The sequence below is a fragment of the Pyrus communis genome, chromosome 14 (genome assembly GCF_963583255.1).
Source record: "Pyrus communis chromosome 14, drPyrComm1.1, whole genome shotgun sequence".
Taxonomy (NCBI): Eukaryota; Viridiplantae; Streptophyta; class Magnoliopsida; order Rosales; family Rosaceae; genus Pyrus; species Pyrus communis.
The window spans coordinates 8,536,450-8,556,668 of record NC_084816.1 but is presented as its reverse complement, the minus strand read 5'-3'; the positions used below and the strand labels follow the sequence as shown (position 1 = coordinate 8,556,668).

The window sequence follows — 20,219 nt, the reverse complement described above, 5'->3', positions numbered from 1 at the left end:
AATCATAGCAGCTAGGGTATCCACATTGTTTTCAATCAGGTTTGCGCAGTTGTTGTTGCCTTGACCTCCAGGTCCTTGGTCCCTTCGATGACGACATTCTTGAGCCCTATGGCCTTGGTTTCCATAAACCTAGCAACTTCCCTTGATTTTCTTGAAGTCTTTACCTTTCACTCCAGGGGCATAGTTCTTTTCCTTCTTCTTGGTTTTCTGGAATTTCAACCTTTGCTTTAATGAACTTCCTTCAACAACATTCGCCTTAGATTCCATAGTTGAAACCAGGCCCTTCTCATTCTTTCTGTTATCTTCCTCAATTCTCAGCCTAACAATGAGATCTTCAAGGGTCATCTCCTTACGTTTGTGCTTGAGATAATTCTTGAACTCTTTCCAAGAAGGTGGCAGTTTTTCTATAAAGGACACCACTTGGAAAGACTCATTGATCACCATCCCTTCAACATGAATGTCATGGATGATTTTTTGGAGATCTTCAGTTTAAGAGACAACGGGCTTGGAATCCGTCATTTTGTAGTCCAAAAATTTGTCCACGACAAATTTCTTTGAACCAGCATCCTCTGTTTTATATTTTTTTTTTTTCTCAAGTGATTCCCAAAGTTCCTTGGCTATTTTGCACACCACATAGACATCATACAAAGAGTCATATAATGCATTGAGCGCAGAACATTAACCAAATTCAGTGTCGTCAAATAAAACAACATCTTCTGCTACCACCTTTTGAAGTCTTCGCCCTTAAATTTCTCAGGCTTCTCAAAATGAGGTTTAGTTCCTGATTGTTCCATAATGTTCGAAGATTGTTGGAGAATAATTCAGAAATAAACAGAACTTGAAATTCTAATATTTTATTTACCAAAAATACTTGTTGTGCATAATGAAATTACACAATAAATACAAAAATTAATATAAGAATATCAATGATACTACCTTGATTACAGAAGGTAGAGGCTAGTGTAAAAGTTATGTCATTCGAACAGTATTTTCGTCCCACTCTTGTGCTTGTGGTTCTACAACGTCTGCTCGACTGGGATTCAACTACCTAATTCTACAACCCGCAATGGATTCTAGAATTCTAGCGAATTGCTTTGTGTGTTTACTCTCTTGAATGTTTGTACGGAAGAGAAGGAAAGGAAAAAAGATGATTTTCGATGGAATTGAGGACTCCAGTTATATAGGCTGTTTCATACCTCTTCAAATACCTTTTAGATGTATCTGAAGCTATACAACTCTTTGGAAAGAGTTGTATCTATTAATCAAAACGTTTTTAATTAATTTAATTAAAAACTTAATTCGAAATTAAAACTAATTGATCAGATTAATTTTAATTCCTTGGCCTTAAGTGCCCCAAGGCCCAAGGCCTTTGTCTTGATTAATTAATATTATGGTATAATCATTAAGCCTAATCCACACAATTAGTGGCCCAAACCTCAATCCTCATTCCAAATGGTCCAACACCTAATCACTAATAGAAATGACTTGACCTATATAAAGGCCTTTGACAAATGGTTGTTTCCCGATGTGGGACAATGGGAGCTCAAAACTCCATCAACATTAAATCATTTTGAAATAATTATGTAGATTTCAATAAGTTGAGACTCATCAACATTAAGAAACTAAATGGAAACAACTTCAAAACTTGAAGGTTAAAGATCAAGATGTATTTGGAGATGTTGGTGTTTGACATTGCTTTCAAGTTACCCCAGCTGACTACTCTAACTGAAGAAAGCACCATTCTACATGAAGAGAATTTTTCTAAATGGGAAAAGGCAAACCAAATGTCACTTCTCATTATGCAAAATGTCATAGAAGAACATATAAGGGAGGTATTCCAACATGTGATTTGGCAAAGGAGTATATGGCCAAGATATAGGAGAAATTCAAAAAGTCTGACAAGGCTGAAACTAGGCATGGGCATAATGGATCAAGAATCAAAACCAAACCCTAACTAAATTGAAAAAAAAAAACCGGTTGGATCGATTTTATTTTACTTTTTTCGGTTTTGGTACAAAACAGAACCGGTATATAAAATCTTGGTTTAGTACCAGTTCTCTATATATCTGAATTGAACCTAATCGAGTTTGAAAGAAAAAAAATCCTTTTACCACGTGACTGAGTTTAGTTAGGTGGTAGCTAAGTCCATACAATTGTCATGGGCTCTAGCTGCCACACCTGATCATCGATCTATTCTCTTTCTCTCACTCTCGAGTTTCAGCTCGATCTCACTCATCTGATCCCAACTTCAAACTCAAACCCCAGCCTTTCACCTCGAACTTGCCATCCACCTCCTCCTCCAACCTCATTCCTCCATCGCCTCCCAATCTCCACCAACTGTCATTCCTCCACCATCAACCATCGTTCTCTCTAGTCTCACTCTTCGTTTCTTGAGTCTAGATTGAGGCTTTCATCCCTCATTCTCCTCCTTAAGCAGACAAACAACCTCCCTCCAATCTCAACCCCACCATCTTCTTCTCCAATCTTGTTCCTCGATTCTCAACCCCGACATTCTTCTCCAACGTTGTTCGTCCATTCTCAACCCCGATCCAATCTCAACCTCGTCGTCTGCTGTAGCCAGTGTTCTAAAAAGCCCCGTCCTAACCCAGGCACTAGACTATTCGCCACTGCCTAGGTGTTTTAAAAATAAGAAAGGTTTCCTATACCTACCTAGGCACCAGCCTAGGCCACGACTTTCACATAGACAGAGAAAGACAACTTCCATTTTACATTTTATTTTTCCAATAAATTTTTATAGACTTGTTGGATACTTGGATGAACACTAATTATATGTTTGTTCCCAATGTTTTCAATATGTTCTAATACTTTATAATTTATATGTCGTTCTAATTTGCAATTTATGTAGCCCAATATAATTATGTAATTTTTAAGTATAAGTAGACATTTATTTATTTTTTTTATAATAAATTCAACTAATTTAAAAATAAATAAATAAAACCTCCTAGGCCTTAATCTTCTGACCGCATCCTGACTAATGCCTAACCCCTTGTAGAACATTGGCTTCAGTGCTGCTCACCTCATCAGATTCCACTTCAGTCGAACTCGCTGCCACTGTAATCATAATGGTAGTCGCTCTTTTCAATCTCTTCAAGTTTTTTGCGTTTTATCTCTCTCAATTTATGGTCTCTCTCTTTAATTGCTTTGTTTGTCTTGTTTTCGAACTCTAGAAATTGGGCATTCGACAAACTTTAATATATACACAAGTTGATTTGAGGAATTTAGCCCAGAATTTGGCTTGTGAATGGCTTCTATGGTTTATAAAATTGGGCAGTGTGTGTGATTTATAAAATTGGGAATTTTTATGCAATTAGGATTTTTATTCTGTTAATGATTTATAAAATTGCCCAATAACTTTTGCTTTCTTCTGTGAATTATTTTGTAATGGCTGATTGGATTAGGATTTTTATGCAAGTTGGGCAGTGTGTGTGTGGTTTTATAAAATTGGGCAGTGTGTGTGTGGTTTTATAAAATTGGGCAGCGTGTGTGATTCAATAAGAATTGTGGTTTCAATTTGGAGATTACTTGGGCAGTGAGTATTTTCAGTTTGCGGATTATTTGCGTGTATGGCACTGGTTGCCAACTTGCTGTGTACTGTGTGTGGTGGATGTGGTTGCAATGGAAAAAGAACAAAAATCTCACGGTTACTTGAACCATGCTTTTTCATTTGGGTTTTTACAAATGCGGAACCCATAAGACATTTCATTTGAAAATTTGATAATGCTTGGCCCTATTTCAATCATTAGCAACATGGGATTTGGGTTCAATCAAAACCTGTTTAACCCAAAATCGAAAAGGACCTATTTAAATCACACAAGAAAAACATATAAAGGGGGCTTATAACTGAAGCCCAAAACTGAAATAGGACCCTTTCATACCAAACCAAAACTAACCCATAAGGGTCGTTATAAATTTTGTACAACCCATGATACCAAATCGAACCGTACCAAAAAAATTTTTGGTTTCAATTTCAATTCCAGTTTAATAAAGTACCAAACCAAACTGTATCAAAGGCTAGCTAAAACTGGTTCTTATCTCTCAACCTTCGTTAGCACTAAATCTCGGAAAGCACTTTCTAGTCGAATTCCATGCTCTCGAGAGCTACACGAAGTAGCAAATCCAGATCCTCAGCTGGAATAAGCAAAAGGGAGTCCTCCCGCTTGAAAAAATTGGTTTTGAATAGAGAAATCACCATTTTCCGGGTGGATACAGAGAATTCTAGCCGCATATACAACTAGAAAGCGGAATCCTACTTAGTAGGTGGACTATTGAGCAGCATGGCATTGATACATTCGGAGTCTTGGTACGGAAGATTCAAATAAAAATCACGATGGTACTAGCAGTATAAGGCTGCACCTACTCAACCTCGTCAATATGTCAAACAAATTGAATGCTTTGGATATTGACATCACAGACCAATTTCTTGTTCACATGTTTCTTTGTTTCCTCTCTAGTGACTGTGCACGTGAAAGCCAAATATAACACACAAAATGAGACATGAAACGTGTGTGAACTCATTGCCATTTGCAGTCAAAAGGAGGAGTGGATGAAGAAAACCGAAATTGAAACTACAAAAGTTCCAACTACAAGGGCTCTAAGTCTAACCCAATAGACAAACAACAGACAAAATTGAAAACGCAGCTATTGTTGGGGTACCAAAATTGAAAACGCATCTCTTTTGTGGGTCAATGGTCAGCCGGCTATGACGTTTGTAAACCAACTCGTCTGATTAATTAGAGCACTATTTCAGCAAGGGAAAACAAATTTATTTTTTGCCAATGGAATGTTGGGGCATTTCAAACTTTGGACTTCTTCTTAACATGGGGAAGAAAAGTATTACCAATATCTATTTGCTAGTAAGGAAAATTATACGAAATAAATATGACAAACTTATTAATTTCACAGTCCTAAAAAACATGAAATTATTTCAAGCGTGTTAAAGGGTTAAAACATAAGCTTGCATATATCTTCTCACAACTCAAAGTATCGCACCTAGCTCGTGCAATTCAAGCTGTGAGATAATGAATTGAGATTAAGATAGATGTAAGTGTTCGATTTCCTATCAAGGTAGCACAAAAAAAATTAGTTACATGTGATGAGTCTATTTTATATTGTATATTTTACTCTATTCTTAGTATATTTTTGTGAGATTTTGATACTTCAATTTATATTTCCAATGTAGGATTTATGGCTTCCTCTTGAGCAAAAAGTGATCAAACGGATTAATTTTAGAATGATTCCAATTGAAGAGTGTTTGCAAGTCTTTCAACTTGTTCGTGTCAAAATTTTAGATTTTTATGACAAGCCGTTGAGTTATGGCAAATAAATAAGGGACCAGCATGGTGCTGGCAGATTGAGGCTCCATGTGGTATTGCTTCACTTTAAAGTTAAGTAGTAAAAAAAGTGTTTGGTAAAACAAAATTATCCTGCTTATCTTAAAAGCAATGGGCTCGAGACAACAACTTTTAAAAGCAGCATGTAGGTTACTTTTAAAAGTTGCTTTAATAAAAAGTAGAGTTGGGTCTTTAAAAAATATTTTCAATTGTTGTAATACCTTCATTAATTTTTTTTTAAATGACATTATTTAGCCTTCCACACATTTTATCCCTTAGAGAATAAAGTAAACGCTACAACCTATCACTATAAATACTAACCTTACACCATCGCCGCCAACATAACCATCATATTTGCTACCACCACCGCCATAACCACAACCTCCACCACTGTCATCACTACCACTAGTGTCACCATCATCATTATTGCCACCACCACCACCACCACCACCACCATCACTACCACCATTGTTACCACCATCGATGCCATCCCCACTATCATTACCACAACCACCACCATCACCATCACCACAACCACAACTACCACTGTCACCATCATTGTTGCCACCGCCACCACTGCCATTGCAACCACAACTGCCACTGCCGATGCTACCATTCCTCTACCACCATTGTTACCTCTCCACCCCAATCAACACATCTCACTATTAGCACCACCACCACACCTCCACCGCAACCATCACCACCATTACCACCACTGATGTCATCGCCCTCAATCCTACTACTATGTCCATTTGTCATTGTATACAAATATGTCACTTTTATATTAAATTTTACCAAACGCTTTTACGCTGCTTTTCATCCTCACAACACTTAAAATTCAGTTAACCAAACGCTCGCGAACTTTATATTACAGTTAAAATTTTACCAAACTACAAATACGAAAAGTACTTTTGTAAAGATTACTATTTATTATTTTATATATTTCTCATAATTATTATATTATTATTTTAACATTATTTTGTTATTATATTATTATTTTAATATTAAAAAGGAGGGTGAGGGGCATATGAGATGAAGAAGGAAAAGAGAGATGGGGGTGGACGGTTTGCCCAATCAAGAGAGAAAGGAGGGGAAATGGGCGGCCAATGAGGAGGAGAGAGGGAAGTGAGGAATGAATCAGAAAAGAAGGAAATGAGGGAGGTGCAGAGCACCCAAACCGGACCCATACACCTACACACCCGAGCCGGTTTCGACTGGTGTAATTCTGGCTAACTTTCACCATTTTTCCAGTGATTCACGACCTACCACCCCTACCAAACACCCACCCAACCTCCCCTCTACCATTTCCACCCAAAATCAAAATAAATTTAGTTGTAGTTTGGTGAAAAACCCACCGTGGGTGCCGCGGCAAACCTTGCCCACGATCCACCATTTGTGAAACGATTTCATTCAATTACCACCACCAAAACACTCATCTTGAGGCCTGGAACAAAGCCCAAACAATTGTAAGGGCGACGGAGCACCGGAGGTGATGGATCAAAGCCACCCATTTCTAGGGTTTCCTGCGAGTTCAAGAAAAATTAGAGCTTTTTCCGGCCAAATTGGACTTGACTACAAGTATAAAACTTGCTCTACTCATCGAGATTTTCATTTCTATGAAATTTGGTAATTTTTGGAAATAGTTGATATTTCTAGCGAGTCAAGGCGGCCGACCGCCGCATGCGGTGGCGTGTGGGCAGAGACACCACTTGACCTCCCTAGGCTAAAATGGGTGCCCCGATTCCATATTAGACATCTGATTGACGAAATTCCGTTGTTTGGTTATATTTCCGTTAAGGGCCGCCACTTTATTATTTTATGATTCGATGATCCGACCATTGTATCGTCACCAAACTTTAATATGTAATAATACATAATATTTAAGGATATTAGGAACTGACGGATCAGGAATCTGACATACGGATCTTCCCGGATGGGTTTTCTAAGTTTGTAGGCCGCCACTTAATTTTAGCGATTGGTGGAGATTCGACTGTTGGATCATTTCGAAACTTTAGGATGTTGTTCTAGAAGCTTATTGAAACTCTTGGGAAGTTACGGATCGAAAATCCAAGGTGTGGATCTTCCGGATTGAGTTACATAGGGTTGTGGACCCTACGGTAGACATTCGACCGACGGTTGACTTTTGGTCAATGGGTTCCAAATCATTCTAGAATGTTCTTAGGGATGTGTTTTATGTAAGTTATGTATTCTATCGATAAGAATTCTGAGACGTGATTTGATATTTGTTCTAGGCGACGATCGTTCGTGATGCCTCGATATTCGTGCTAGGAAGTTGTAATGCGGACTTCAGGTGAATAGGTCTTTTCCTTTTTACCGTATATATATATATATATATATATATATATATATATATATATATATATATATATATATATAACTATTAGCTTCCATTTATGCATGTCATAAAGAGTTCCCTACAATACGCCTAGTTTAGCGGAATGCTTATAAGTTTTAGCATGTTGATGGAAATTACTAAATATGCTACATCATTCAGGATGCACAGGTATGCATATTTTATTAATGCTATGATTATACCTACCGCTATGAATGATATTATGTTGATTAGAACTATCGAACCACTATAGCATGACTATATTTATGTTTTACTCATCGTTTATTGCATCTGGTGTTAGTGCTCGACCGAGACCAAGGCTAGTCTTCCACGTGTATGTTCACATTCGCACCGTATGCTCGCCTTGGATCCAAGTAGGTGCCAGTCCTGTCGTACAGGTTGCAATAGGCAACTCCAACTCGTATGTGAACACTAGAGCGTATATCATTATTACACCCAGTCCTGTTCATGTCAAAATAACTCTACATGAACTCGTGTGTCAGCATGTGTCAATGAGCACTTGATTTGATATGTTTGCTTATGCGAAAGTATACGATTACTGACGTCATGCACTTATATATAAACTATTATGCCGTATTGATATCTTGGTATTTTGCAAGCGAGGGTGAGTATTTCCATACTATACATAGTATGTATATCTTGGAAACTATATATGTTTTACAGTGAGGGGTTACAATGTTTTCATAAAGGTTTTTATAAAACTGTATTTTTAGGCCCACTCACCCTTATTTTTCGCCCTTCCAAGTTTTAGTAGCTGAGCTTTCGTATCGACGAGGACTCTTGGCAAATCTCAATATAAGTGGCTATCTCTGAGGGTATAATTCTCAATCCACTCTAGTGTACTTTACTTATGTTCTAACATCACGTGTGAAATGGGTTCATTCCCACTCACTAGCGCACTCTTATATTTAGGCACTTTCAGGTTTAAAATTTATTCACATTTTCCACATCACTACACTTTATGACTTCGTCATCTTCCAGGTGTCGGCTAGCACAGCTCGATTCAGAGTCTTAGTGGACATTTTGGGTCGGGGTATGTCAACAGTCGAAGCAGTTTTTTAAAAAGCACATCAATCCCAAACTGGCCCTGAGTTGCATGGCTTAGTTGCGGTTTTTTGGGCTGGAATATGATGGTTTTGGAGTTGGGATCTTCTACAAACTTGGAGATGACGTCTTAAGCTTTAATTCAAGTCGTTTTGGGCCTGATTTGGAGCCCTAAAGGTCTAGAAACGTGTTTAATTGTTAGCTGGGCAGATTTCCCAATTAGATTTGGATTGTAATTTTAAGTTATCCCTTTGTTATTTTGTTTCCTAGTTTTTATAAGACGTATTTTTAGCAAGGATTTTATTTATTAGTAGTATAAATGATGTTTTGCCTGCTCATAATATTTTTTTTTCCTAAATGAAACATTAGCCTTCTCTGGCATTAAGTTCCTCTTAATCATCTTCGATAATCCTTTCTGGAATTTAGTTTCAACATACACTATACATTTAGTGGCGGAACAAGACTTCTATTAACATACTTTATATACATCATGAGTTTAAATTTTTGTCCCCAAATTTGACATTTTCTTTCCCTTTCAAATGTCCTGGACGGTAGGACTATTATCTCAACCATTCCATTAAGGATTATTTATTTTTATTTTTTTTTTCAATGCAACAGAAAACATTGGCGAATTGGGGTTGAAGTTCTCTTTGACCTTTTGGGCGGCCTGCGTATATAGTTCAAACTCTGACGCTATAATTCAACTAGTTAATTTAGAAACCAGTCCACATGGCTATTAATTTAAAAGTCTTGATCAAAATTGTTATAAAGTTTAACACGAACACAGTTTATAGGCACAAGATCATATATACACAAAATCTACTTCACAAACAACCACACAAATTACGTATAGATCTACAATAATGATTTTACATTCGTTAGACATCTTTTTAGAAAATGTAGTTTTTTTTTATTAATAGGAGTCGGGGAACAAAAATTCCGACCTCTTTGAGCGTTAGAAGGAGAAATATGTGGTTGAGAAGTTCTTTTTTTCTTCTTTGAAGCAACAACGACATTCGTTAAAAAAATCAACAGTATGTAAAAATGAGTAAAATACACAAATCTTACATAAAACAACTCAGAAGAACTAAATTTAAGTGGATGAAATCTGCACAATCAGCTAAAAAAACTCATAACACCAAAATCTAGCATTACCGGTGTTTGAGCCCTCATAGGCCAAAATCACCAAAACCCTAAACTGAACCATAACTCTAAATTATAATTACTACCACAAATTGAAGTTTCGCTGGCATAGAACCGTTCACTTTATGGGCGGATTTGGAGAAGAATCAGTTTCCATTGATCTATATATGTATAATGACGTATAATAGTCACATATTAGCGATTAAAAGTTGTCATCTGAAAAAGAAGGCTAAAAGAATATGAGAAAATCACAACAAAATTCTTCAAATCGGGGGTTCAATTAAATTTAGAGAAAGTGTTTGAAGGAAGAATTGGAATGAGGAATGCCAGGCGAAACAAGTGAATGGGTACGAATCCGGATCCTCTTTGTGAGGATCCCAGAGATCTGTGAATCATGTCCGTTCATCGTACATCGTGTAGTCAGAAATTATTTTAAATATTTTTATTCAAAATTAAACACAAACAATACCTGATAAAAACTGGCTGCATGATGTACGATGAACGGATACGATTCATGAATTTTCAAGATCCTCACTTAAAGGATCCGGAGAGGATCCTGTTGGATTGGGTACTACTACCACAAAAGACTTGCTATCAAAAGACTTGTTATTCGCTAATATGAAAATTAGAAACGATGAGAGAGAAAGAAAAATCTTTATGCAGGTTGTGACTATGATTTTTATTTAAATTATCGTTTAATTCTTCTTGCTACATATTTTTTCTCAAGGAAAATGCTAAACACAGATTTTTTTAGTCTCTCACGCATCCGTGTCTAATCTTGTCCATTGTTTTTGCTTGATTTATTTAATTTGATGACCACAAATAAAAAAAGGAAAAGTGAGAAAGGGTGTGTGAAAATCAACTCATTTTTTAAAAGAAAGTTATTATTATTATTATTATTATTATTATTATTATTATTATTATTATTATTAAGAGGAGGGAGAAGAGTTCGAAATTATTACATAATATAAAAGAGAAATTTCGAACCCAGAACGTATAAATGGAAACTAACACTCTACTAAAATATTAGGCCACATGTAAAATCAACAAGTGATTTAGGCCCTTTCGGGAGACCTAAAAACAAAAATTGATAGAACCTCCAAAATAGCCTTCAAAACCACCAACCACCACACAAATATTAAACGAACTCATCATTATTAACTCAACATCCAGGAAACGTTAAGTGTTCAATTTCATGACGCGTAGATTAACCCATCACTTTCTATATATATAAATTAATAATTGTATCAAAAAATCGTCATCAACGACGTAAATCAGATAGTCTACTTTGTAGAAAATTTTGGAAATGAAGCATTAAAAACAACACCATCATTTACAGTCTTCTTCTAAATTATATTTTAATGTAGTGAATTTCTCTATTGACTGGCAAATCCCCATTGCGGCCTTGCTGCTTCCTTTCAAACTGCAACATATACAACTACCTGAGAAACTTTTGCCCCAGAAGGAATTTTATTTGAAAATCTTAATAGCGGAAGACTTGTTTTTCTGTATTCATACTACAGGCTGCTGCCTATAAATATGGAAGCAACTGGACCTATTCACCATGCTCCCAGAATCCCAGTGCAGCTCGAAGCTAAAAAATGGAGAAGTTTCCCACCCTAATCTTATTTTGCAGTTTCCTCATTGTCCTGGTATTGCTGAATTCATGCCAAGCATCATCTGATGAAGTTGGTACAAATTATTTGTAATAACTTTATTATGGTCAATATTTTCACTGTTAGAATCAAAATAGAGAATATTGTTCTCATTAGAGTTTCATTAAACTCTCTTTAAATTGGGTGGTTAAAGTAATGCATATTCTAAATCAAAAATAATTTTCTTTCAGCCATTTTTATAAAGTTTTTCTAGTTTATGTATATCAACTTGCATACTAGGCATGGTTAAGGATGACAATGGTTCCAATTGAATTTTTGGTTACCTTGTAAATTTGTTGTATAAGGAAGTCCATGCGCACCAATGTTATGCACTCTTATTCTTTTTAGATGGGGTTTTTAGTCAAAATAGTTCAGGAGATTAACATAATTCCTTACTTTGGTTTTTAAGATTTAAAATTGATTCCGTGAAAAATCTAATTAAATTGAGAATATTTTTTTGTCAAATCAACCCCTCCACTTGAATTAATGGTTATTTTTATTTAACGGAAACTTGTTACGGAATGACCAAAATGATCACTTCTATCGATTTTAAATTTCAATGATCAAAATAAGAAGTTATGATAATCTCATTGACTATTTTGGTTAAAAGGCCTTTTAGATGATATCATACGTCCCTCCCACAATTTTAGTCTAGTTTCCGGCCATGGATAGTGCCGTTATGGGATTTTGTTAGTAGCGATTACTTATCATTTTTGTTAATATTCTTGATGGCGCAGAAGATGAGAGGGAGTTTAATTACAAGGAAGACAGTGAAAAGGGGCCGGCTCGATGGGGCGAGATACGCCAAGAATGGAGCACGTGCAGCAAGGGATCGATGCAGTCACCGATCGATCTGTTAGATGGCAGGGTTGAAGTAGTGTCAAATTTTGGGATACTTCAGGGTAGCTACAGGCCTTGCAATGCCACTCTTAAGAATAGGGGCCATGATATGATGGTAAGATAAAGAAGGAAAAAACCAGAGATCAAATTTGAAAAATTCTCCCAACACAATTAGTGTTACTTACACTTTAAAATACCAAGAAGGGTGCATGTAAAGTTGGGGTTGTTGAGGTTTAATTTTCCATTAAGCCTAGGAGGAAAAAGTATTTTTACGAAATATTAATCGCTTGTTTGATTATTTGTCAATGCAGTTGAAGTGGGAAGCTGACGCAGGATTTATACAATTAAACGGAACTTTGTATCAACTGAAACAATGCCACTGGCACTCGTCTTCTGAACACACCATCAATGGCAAGAGGTTTGATTTAGAGGCGCATTTGGTTCACGAGAGCTCTACTGGAAAGATCGCTGTAACGGGAATCCTTTATAAGATTGGAGCTCCTGATCCATTTTTGTCATCAGTAAAATACTTCAAACCGTAACTTGGAGCAACACTACATTTACTGACTACTTTTCCGACCGCATCTCTCACATAAATAAAACTCAGTTGCATATAAGTAAGGTCTCAAGTGGATCCACCTATGTGAGGGATATGGTCGGTAAAAAAATATAGTCGAAATTATACTGACCGTGTCTTTTGTGTTTAGATGATGGATTCTTTGGCAGAAGTTTCTGGTACCAGTGAAGAGGAAGAAGTGGTTGGTACGGTAGATCCAAAGAAAATAAAAACAAGGAGCACAAAGTATTACAGATATATTGGCTCACTTACAATTCCTCCATGCACACAAAATGTTACCTGGACCATTGATCAAGAGGTTCTTTTTCTCTTATTTCATAAACCCTAAAATTTGATAATATGTTCTGGTGTCTACATAGTTTTCTGTTCTTTTTATATCTCACTTAATTTCTAACTCATCAGGTTAGGACTGTCTCAAAAGAACAAGTGGAATTCCTCCGCGTAGCCGTTCATGATGTAAGTTCAATCACGAAACTATTTTGAAATAAATTATTTCTTGTAAAACATTTATGCATAAACATCGAAAAATTTGATGTTGTTTTGATAAGACGACTTGTGTTGAAAATCTTGCAGGACTCAAAAACTAATGCAAGACCAGTACAACAGAGAAACGGGCGGGTAGTGCAAGTTTATAGACCCAAAGAAGAGGAAGAGGACTGAACCTAGCTAGAATATTATGGCTCTAAAGTATCACCATCTATCATTTACTGCAGGTCTTGAAACCCGGAGGACGAGATCTGCAGGGTCTGGTCTAAATAAAGGAAGGGTACCCATAAAGGAATTGTGATCACTAGGATTCCTCTATGTTATCATATGTGTTTATTTTGTACACCAGTTTCCCATTTCCGCTCTAAATAAAGGGTTCCCCCCATTTTTCTAGTTGGGGGCTCGGACCATGTTAGATTAATGTTTTTTACATAAATATTTCATATTAATGTTAGAACATAATTACATAAAGTACGATATTTCTTTCATGGAACGAAAGAAATTACATATACATATTTAGTATCAACATCTTTAATCTGTAATCAAACCTACAATAGCCTTCATGAAAACAAATTGAGTAATGTGAAAACAAGTTAGTCACATATGTTAACACTTTAGCTTATTAACACATCCGCAACTGATGTTGAGTAATGTGAAAATAAGTGTCAACTGGGTCTCGACCAAGTGAATAACATGCTCTTCCAAAATTTTATGAAGTCTTACATAAGACTTTAGTTCCTCATTCATATACTGTCTCACGTATATATAAACTATTCATTTTTAAAACAATATCCCCTAAACAGAAAGAACATGTGAAGCTGAAAAGCTTCTAGTAGTCCAGTTGGTCCAGGAAACATTTAGAATTAAGTAGAGTATCAAACAAGTGAAAGCAACAAGTTATCAGCCACCAGAAACTGATAATGCGTCTAAAATATATTAAATAATAAGTTTCTTCAGACAATAAGTAAATAACTAAATATGTGATGTGAGCTGAGACCAAATGGAATCGAACCAGTCATGTCCTCCAATTACATAGCCTTCTATACTTGTTAATTAATTTGCCTCCTTTCTAGAGCTGATGGAATAAACTAAAACATGAACAGAAAATGATGCAGAAAATTTTCCATAAACTCGATGAAGTGCCGATCATACCATTCTGGCAAGCACTTTCATGATGTCATCGATGGATGGCCGATGGAGAGGATCATGCTCCACACAGGCTTTCGCTGAAACAGCTAAGCATGAGGCCTCTGCAAGAGGATAATCCTCCAACTGTGGATCTATGAAGCTCCTAAGTTGATCGAGGAAACCACCTTCGCTAGCACCCCCTCCCAAAAACTTGAAGGATTCTTTAAACAACTTTCCATCAATGTCCTCTCTTGCCGGGATGAGCTCAAGCAAAACAACTCCAAATGCAAAAATATCCACCTTCTCAGAAGCTGATCGTGCAGAAGGTACTCTGGTGCAACCCATCCTTTGTCATTTCCTTCTGAAGATCCCAAAGCCGAGATGCTTCCAATGTTCGAAAGCTTTGCCCTCCAATTTGCTGTCACAAAAATGTTTCTAGTGCTTATGTCTAGGTGAGCACAAGAAGGGAAAGTACAACGGTGTAAGTAGTGAAGTCCTGTTGCAATATCCAAAGCTATTTGCGTTCGTTGATACCACTTTAGAGGACTAGATGGACTAGACAAGCAGCCCCTCAAGCAGCCATTGCTCGGAAATTTAAAAACTAGATAAGACCATGACATGTGATTTTCGCCATAAGAAACTGCCTCTAAGTTCACGATTTTGATGTGGTTGATCTTCGAATGCACGTCGATAACATGGCTCGGGTCCTCGAATCTCATCTGATTGATCATCACTTCAACATTATTTATCATTCCTGATAGAGAGTTTAGTACCTGCATAAGTAAGGATAAAAACATTTAAAAATACTTATAAGAGAACAAGGTTGTCGTAGTATAGCAGGTCAAGTAAGGTCGTTCTCCATAAGGATTGAATGAATAATTTATGTAAATACCAAATCTTAATTAATTATTTGAAAACAAAGTTTGAAAGATGTTGATTTTTTTACCTAAAATATTAAAAACGAATTTAATTAAAAACAATTAAATAAATTGGCAAAGTAAAGAAAACAAAAGAAAATAGTTTTGAATAAGGTTCTAAAAAACGTTAGGCGCTAGTCGGGCAGCAGGTTGGCGTCTGGCACCTAAGCAGATAAGCGGGGTCTAGACGGGTGCCTAGGCGGATTTAGGTAAATTTCTTGTATATCTTGTAAATAAGTGCATATTGACACTTATAAAAAATTATACTTGTATAAAATCCATAGATAAGATAATAAAAAAAAAAGATAAAATCAATGTTCTAAAAGACACTAGGTGCTAGTTGGACGGCGAGCTGAGCGTAACGCCTAAACGGATTTATGTAAATTTAATATAAATTAATTAAATTTACTATATAATATATAAATAATATGCCTTTTCTTTTAAAACAATATATGTGATGTTAGGATTTAAATACATACTAATGTAAATGGTCTTAAAAGAAAAAAGAATAATAAAACAATAGACCTTTACCGGTTTATGTAAATGATCTTAAAAGAAATAAAAGAATAAAAAATAGATAAAGAGAGTAATTGGACTAGAAATAAAAGAATAAAAAATTAGTAAAGAGAGTAATTGAACATGGACCCGTGCAATCAAAATTCAAAAGAGAGGAGATGGTAGGACCATAAAGAAGTCACCCACCCCTTCATCTTCTTCCTCAGTTCCCCTCGACTTGCAACAATATTTTTCTAGAAACATTTTCACATCCCGACGTCTTCTCATACGTCCGCCTAGCTTCCGCCCAGCCCCACCCAGACCCGTATAGCTCCGCCTAGACCCGTCCAATCTCACCTAAGCGTCCACCTAATACATTTTCCGATTTTGCGACCGAGTAACAGTTAATTGAAGCGGTCGGTCACCGTCCAGCGCCTAGGTGCTGCCTAGGCCGATTTTTAGAACACTGGTTTTGAAAATAAATTTGAGCACTAAGGTTTCGCCATCACCTTAACAATCCTACATAGTTCTTCCAATTACTTATGAATTACACATGCATATTTTGAAGGTTAAGTTTTTCTAAAGTATGCCCTACTTGGAACCTCCAACATAGAATATATCTAACATGCAACCCGTCCGTGGCGTCTAAATCAAATGTGAACATACAAGACTCATTAAATTTTGTGAAATCCTTTTGAAAAACCATATAACCCTTAAGACTTGTCGTCCATCCTAAGAAGTTACACATATTAACCACAAGAAGCCAACGCCAATTTCAGGGACAACCCTCCGCCAAAATTGCATCAAATTACTTTTCTAAATATCCTAATGGTGGCCAATCATTAAGGCAAATAGATAGTTTAAAGCAGAGTGATTAACAATTCAAAACCTACATGCATAATATCATAAGTGAATTGAAAAGAAACTACATATTCTTGCTAAGGCTCGTGGCCTCGCCTTAGTAACCGAAACTAATTACTAACAACCATAAAACAAAATATTATTAAAATCATGGATAGAAAACATCTTGAAAATAACTTGAATTGTCAAAGGTTTGTGTGCATTCTCCTCCTTTTCTTTTCCTCAAACCCTAATGGCTAAAAAGCCTTATTTATACTACTCTAATTAAAATCCTCCTAGTAAAAGGTCTTAGAATAAAACTAGGAAACCTAATAAATTGAAATAAAATAGAAACATAATCCTAATTTAACTTGGTAAATTCGCCCAAAAATCTGCACATCCACATTTTGGACCCAAATCAGCTCCAAAATTGGACTAAAATAGCTAGATTTAAAGCTTGGACTATTCTAACACTTCTCCATGATGCCACGAACCCATCTAAGGTCATCTTAGGCTCCAAAAACGCAATTTAAGCCCAGAAACGTCACTTTCCAACAACACACACTACTCCTTTATTTAATCGCCAGAAAATAACCGCTTGGTAGAAATTACTGAGCTTTTGATATGAATACGCCAAGGGACACACGAACGTCTTCCAATTTGAATCACTCCAAAATTCATCCGTTTGATCACATTTTGCTCCAGATGAAGTATAATGTCCTATATTAAAAATATAAAGCAAAGTGTCAAAATTCTACCAAAATAACCAATAAATTATAACTAAGATTAGGGTAAAATATAGGGAACTTTAACGAAAAACTTCTGATACTATTCACTTTAACAAAAAACCACATTTTTACACTAAAAATTCAATCATGGTACTATTCACTTTACTCTTTATTTTGTCCTTATTGTTAAAACTCAAAGTTTTCAAGCTCTTTTCATTAGTTTTCCTTAAAATATATGGTAAAATATGGACTCATCAATTCTCCTATACACTTGAGAGCCAATCTTGTTTTCTTCATTGAAATCCCTTGTTGCTCTCCGCAGCTCTTCTATGCTATAATTGAACAACGAGTACTTCAATCCTGCAAGAATATCCTGCGATAAACATGATGAAATCGAAGAGCTTCTGCCCGTCTGACCGGATTTATTCGGGCTTCTGACAGTTGAACATGAAATTGGAGAGCTTAAGCAGTAAAGCCTATGATTTTCTCTCTCTTCCATTTCCTTAAAGCCCTTTTATACAAAATTACAAATGCAGTTAAAGCTGCCAGTAGCAAAGAAAACCCAACAACATAGCCGACTACATACAATTTCTTGACCAGTTTCACGTTTCTATTCGAATTTTCCACAGAAATTATGGGAAGAAAAGCAGGAGCTGGAGGTGGAGAATGTTGGATGTTGAAGTTCAAGAGCGGTTCTGCTCTCAAAGGAACTAAAACAGTTGTATTCGGAAACACAATTTTGCTCGGCACTAAGTGATTCACTGACAATAAAACTTCAGGAGAGATGCTAAACTTCTGGCTCAAGGTAACTGGCCCATCACCTTCTACGAAAGGGTAAGTTACAAGGTACTTCACACCACTACTGTTAGCTAACTTCTCAGGACAAGCACATCTTAGACGCACATGAAGCTCAGTGCCAACCATAAGCTTGTTTTCTTGGGACATATTCTCCTTTTTAAGTGTAAAGGACTTAAGCAAGCCTTAACAAACCCCACAAGCTACCTCGGAGTATGACATGTTTTGCAAAACTTTGTAGCTGAAATTTGCCATCTGAGCAAGAACAAGTTATGGGAATAACAACTTCCCTACCTGGTTTGAGTTCCTCGTACGGAGATGTTAGTTTGTTGAGTCAAAGCAGTTGATCAGTGTCCATTCAAAACAGTTCGAAAATTCAGGTTGGCTATGTAGACCAAGAACGTTTAGCAAGAATTTTGGAACATATTGCAAGTGTATCTTGAACCTAAATAGCTAGCATCAGCAGCACATTCAAACTGGTCATAGTACTGCTGACCATAGCTTGAACTTAGGCATAGCAAGATTAGAAGGCAAAGGTAAATCATGGTTTTCTGATATCAGAAATTGTACATTTAATTCTGTTAAGTGGTTTAAGAAAAGGAGAGGAAGAATTGATTTGGTTCAGATGAGATTAGTAAATTAATTAGTTGATTATTACTGATGAGAGAAAGCTAGTAATGAAAGATGCGTGTTGCAAAATGCCACAAATGGCCGGCTATAATAGTAATAGTCAGATGGGAACAGATTATGATATAATATAGTAACCACGCTCTGATACCAAACTAACACGTTTGACCCTGATATTCCTCAAACACTAGGGTAGACACGTAATGACCGACACCTGAGGTGACGAAACCATGTTAAGATGCATGAGACTAACGAATATAAATAAGACTTATAAATTTAAATGTAATTAATAAGAAAATGAGGAACGTGTTCAGAGTATATAATCTAACTAGAACACTAAAAAGAAATAACATAAAATTGAATGAATACAAGAATGGGTCCTCACTGAGAGGACTAGAAGATGTCGATGCAGAAGTGTCTTGATGCCGAAATTGTATGCCTCAATTCTAAATCTTGAGGGGACACTTTTGACTTGTTTCTCTGTGTTTTTTGCAATCAAAGATCCTCTAAAGACTTGTCGTTGCATTTTTCAATTCAATTTTCTTCATTTTTAATTTAGAAGTAGTGTGTGAGTTTTTATTTATTGATTTATATTTTTATTTTGTTGTATTTGACCAATTTAAGTAAAGATTCAGGTAAGGAAAGAAAAGGCATTCTCAGTAGTCATAGGCGCATAGCTGATAAAACAATCCTTAGGGGACTAGAATTTGAGATGACGAGAATAATTTGCAAAAAGGGAGAGTAATGTTGAAAAATTGGGAACATGGAGATTAACTTTTCAGGCAAAGTATGGACCACTATCATATCATCGATATTGTTTCAATCTAATCACTTATAACTAGGTGTGGATTTTATCACGAAAGATTTCGTGATATAAGGTATGCAACTCCCACCTATAAGATGTATAATACTTTGTTATGTTTTTTTATGTGCGACTCTATTCTCCAACATGTCCCTTCACTAATGACCCCACATGGGTCACACAAGAAACCAATTCCTACATTGGGAACCAGTCAATTCATTAAGTTGAAGCTAACACATCTTTTCGAAAGCCCGGTCATCCTTCATTCACTAGAACTAATGCAATTTTTCGAAGACTCAATCATTTATTCAACACCCTTAGTTGGAGTTAGCCCAACTTTTCAAAAACCAACTTAAGGAAGCAAATTCAAACCTAATAAATTGGGCCTAGAACATGTCAAAAAAATAATCTACTCTA

The 20,219-nt window shown here is 36.2% G+C and overlaps 2 protein-coding genes and 1 pseudogene across 2 annotated transcripts; 1 reads left to right on the top strand and 2 right to left on the bottom strand.

The window, feature by feature from the left end:
• Positions 1-4,093: 4,093 nt before the first annotated feature.
• LOC137714323 (putative glycine-rich cell wall structural protein 1) lies at positions 4,094-6,110 on the bottom strand. Its single transcript, XM_068453564.1, has 3 exons — positions 6,015-6,110; positions 5,678-5,971; positions 4,094-4,177 (listed from the first exon to the last, which is right to left on the bottom strand). Exons 1-3 carry the CDS (start codon positions 6,108-6,110, stop codon positions 4,094-4,096), a joined length of 474 nt encoding a protein of 157 aa, XP_068309665.1.
• Positions 6,111-11,513: 5,403 nt separating this feature from the next.
• LOC137714108 (alpha carbonic anhydrase 7-like) lies at positions 11,514-13,876 on the top strand. The gene is made up of 6 exons (XM_068453396.1): positions 11,514-11,604; positions 12,305-12,522; positions 12,719-12,928; positions 13,115-13,282; positions 13,387-13,440; positions 13,558-13,876. The coding sequence occupies exons 1-6, from the start codon at positions 11,514-11,516 to the stop codon at positions 13,642-13,644; spliced, it is 828 nt and encodes a 275-aa protein (XP_068309497.1). The 3' UTR covers positions 13,645-13,876.
• Positions 13,877-14,616: 740 nt separating this feature from the next.
• Positions 14,617-18,918, bottom strand: LOC137715038 (lysM domain receptor-like kinase 4; annotated as a pseudogene).
• Between the last annotated feature and the right edge of the window lie 1,301 nt (positions 18,919-20,219).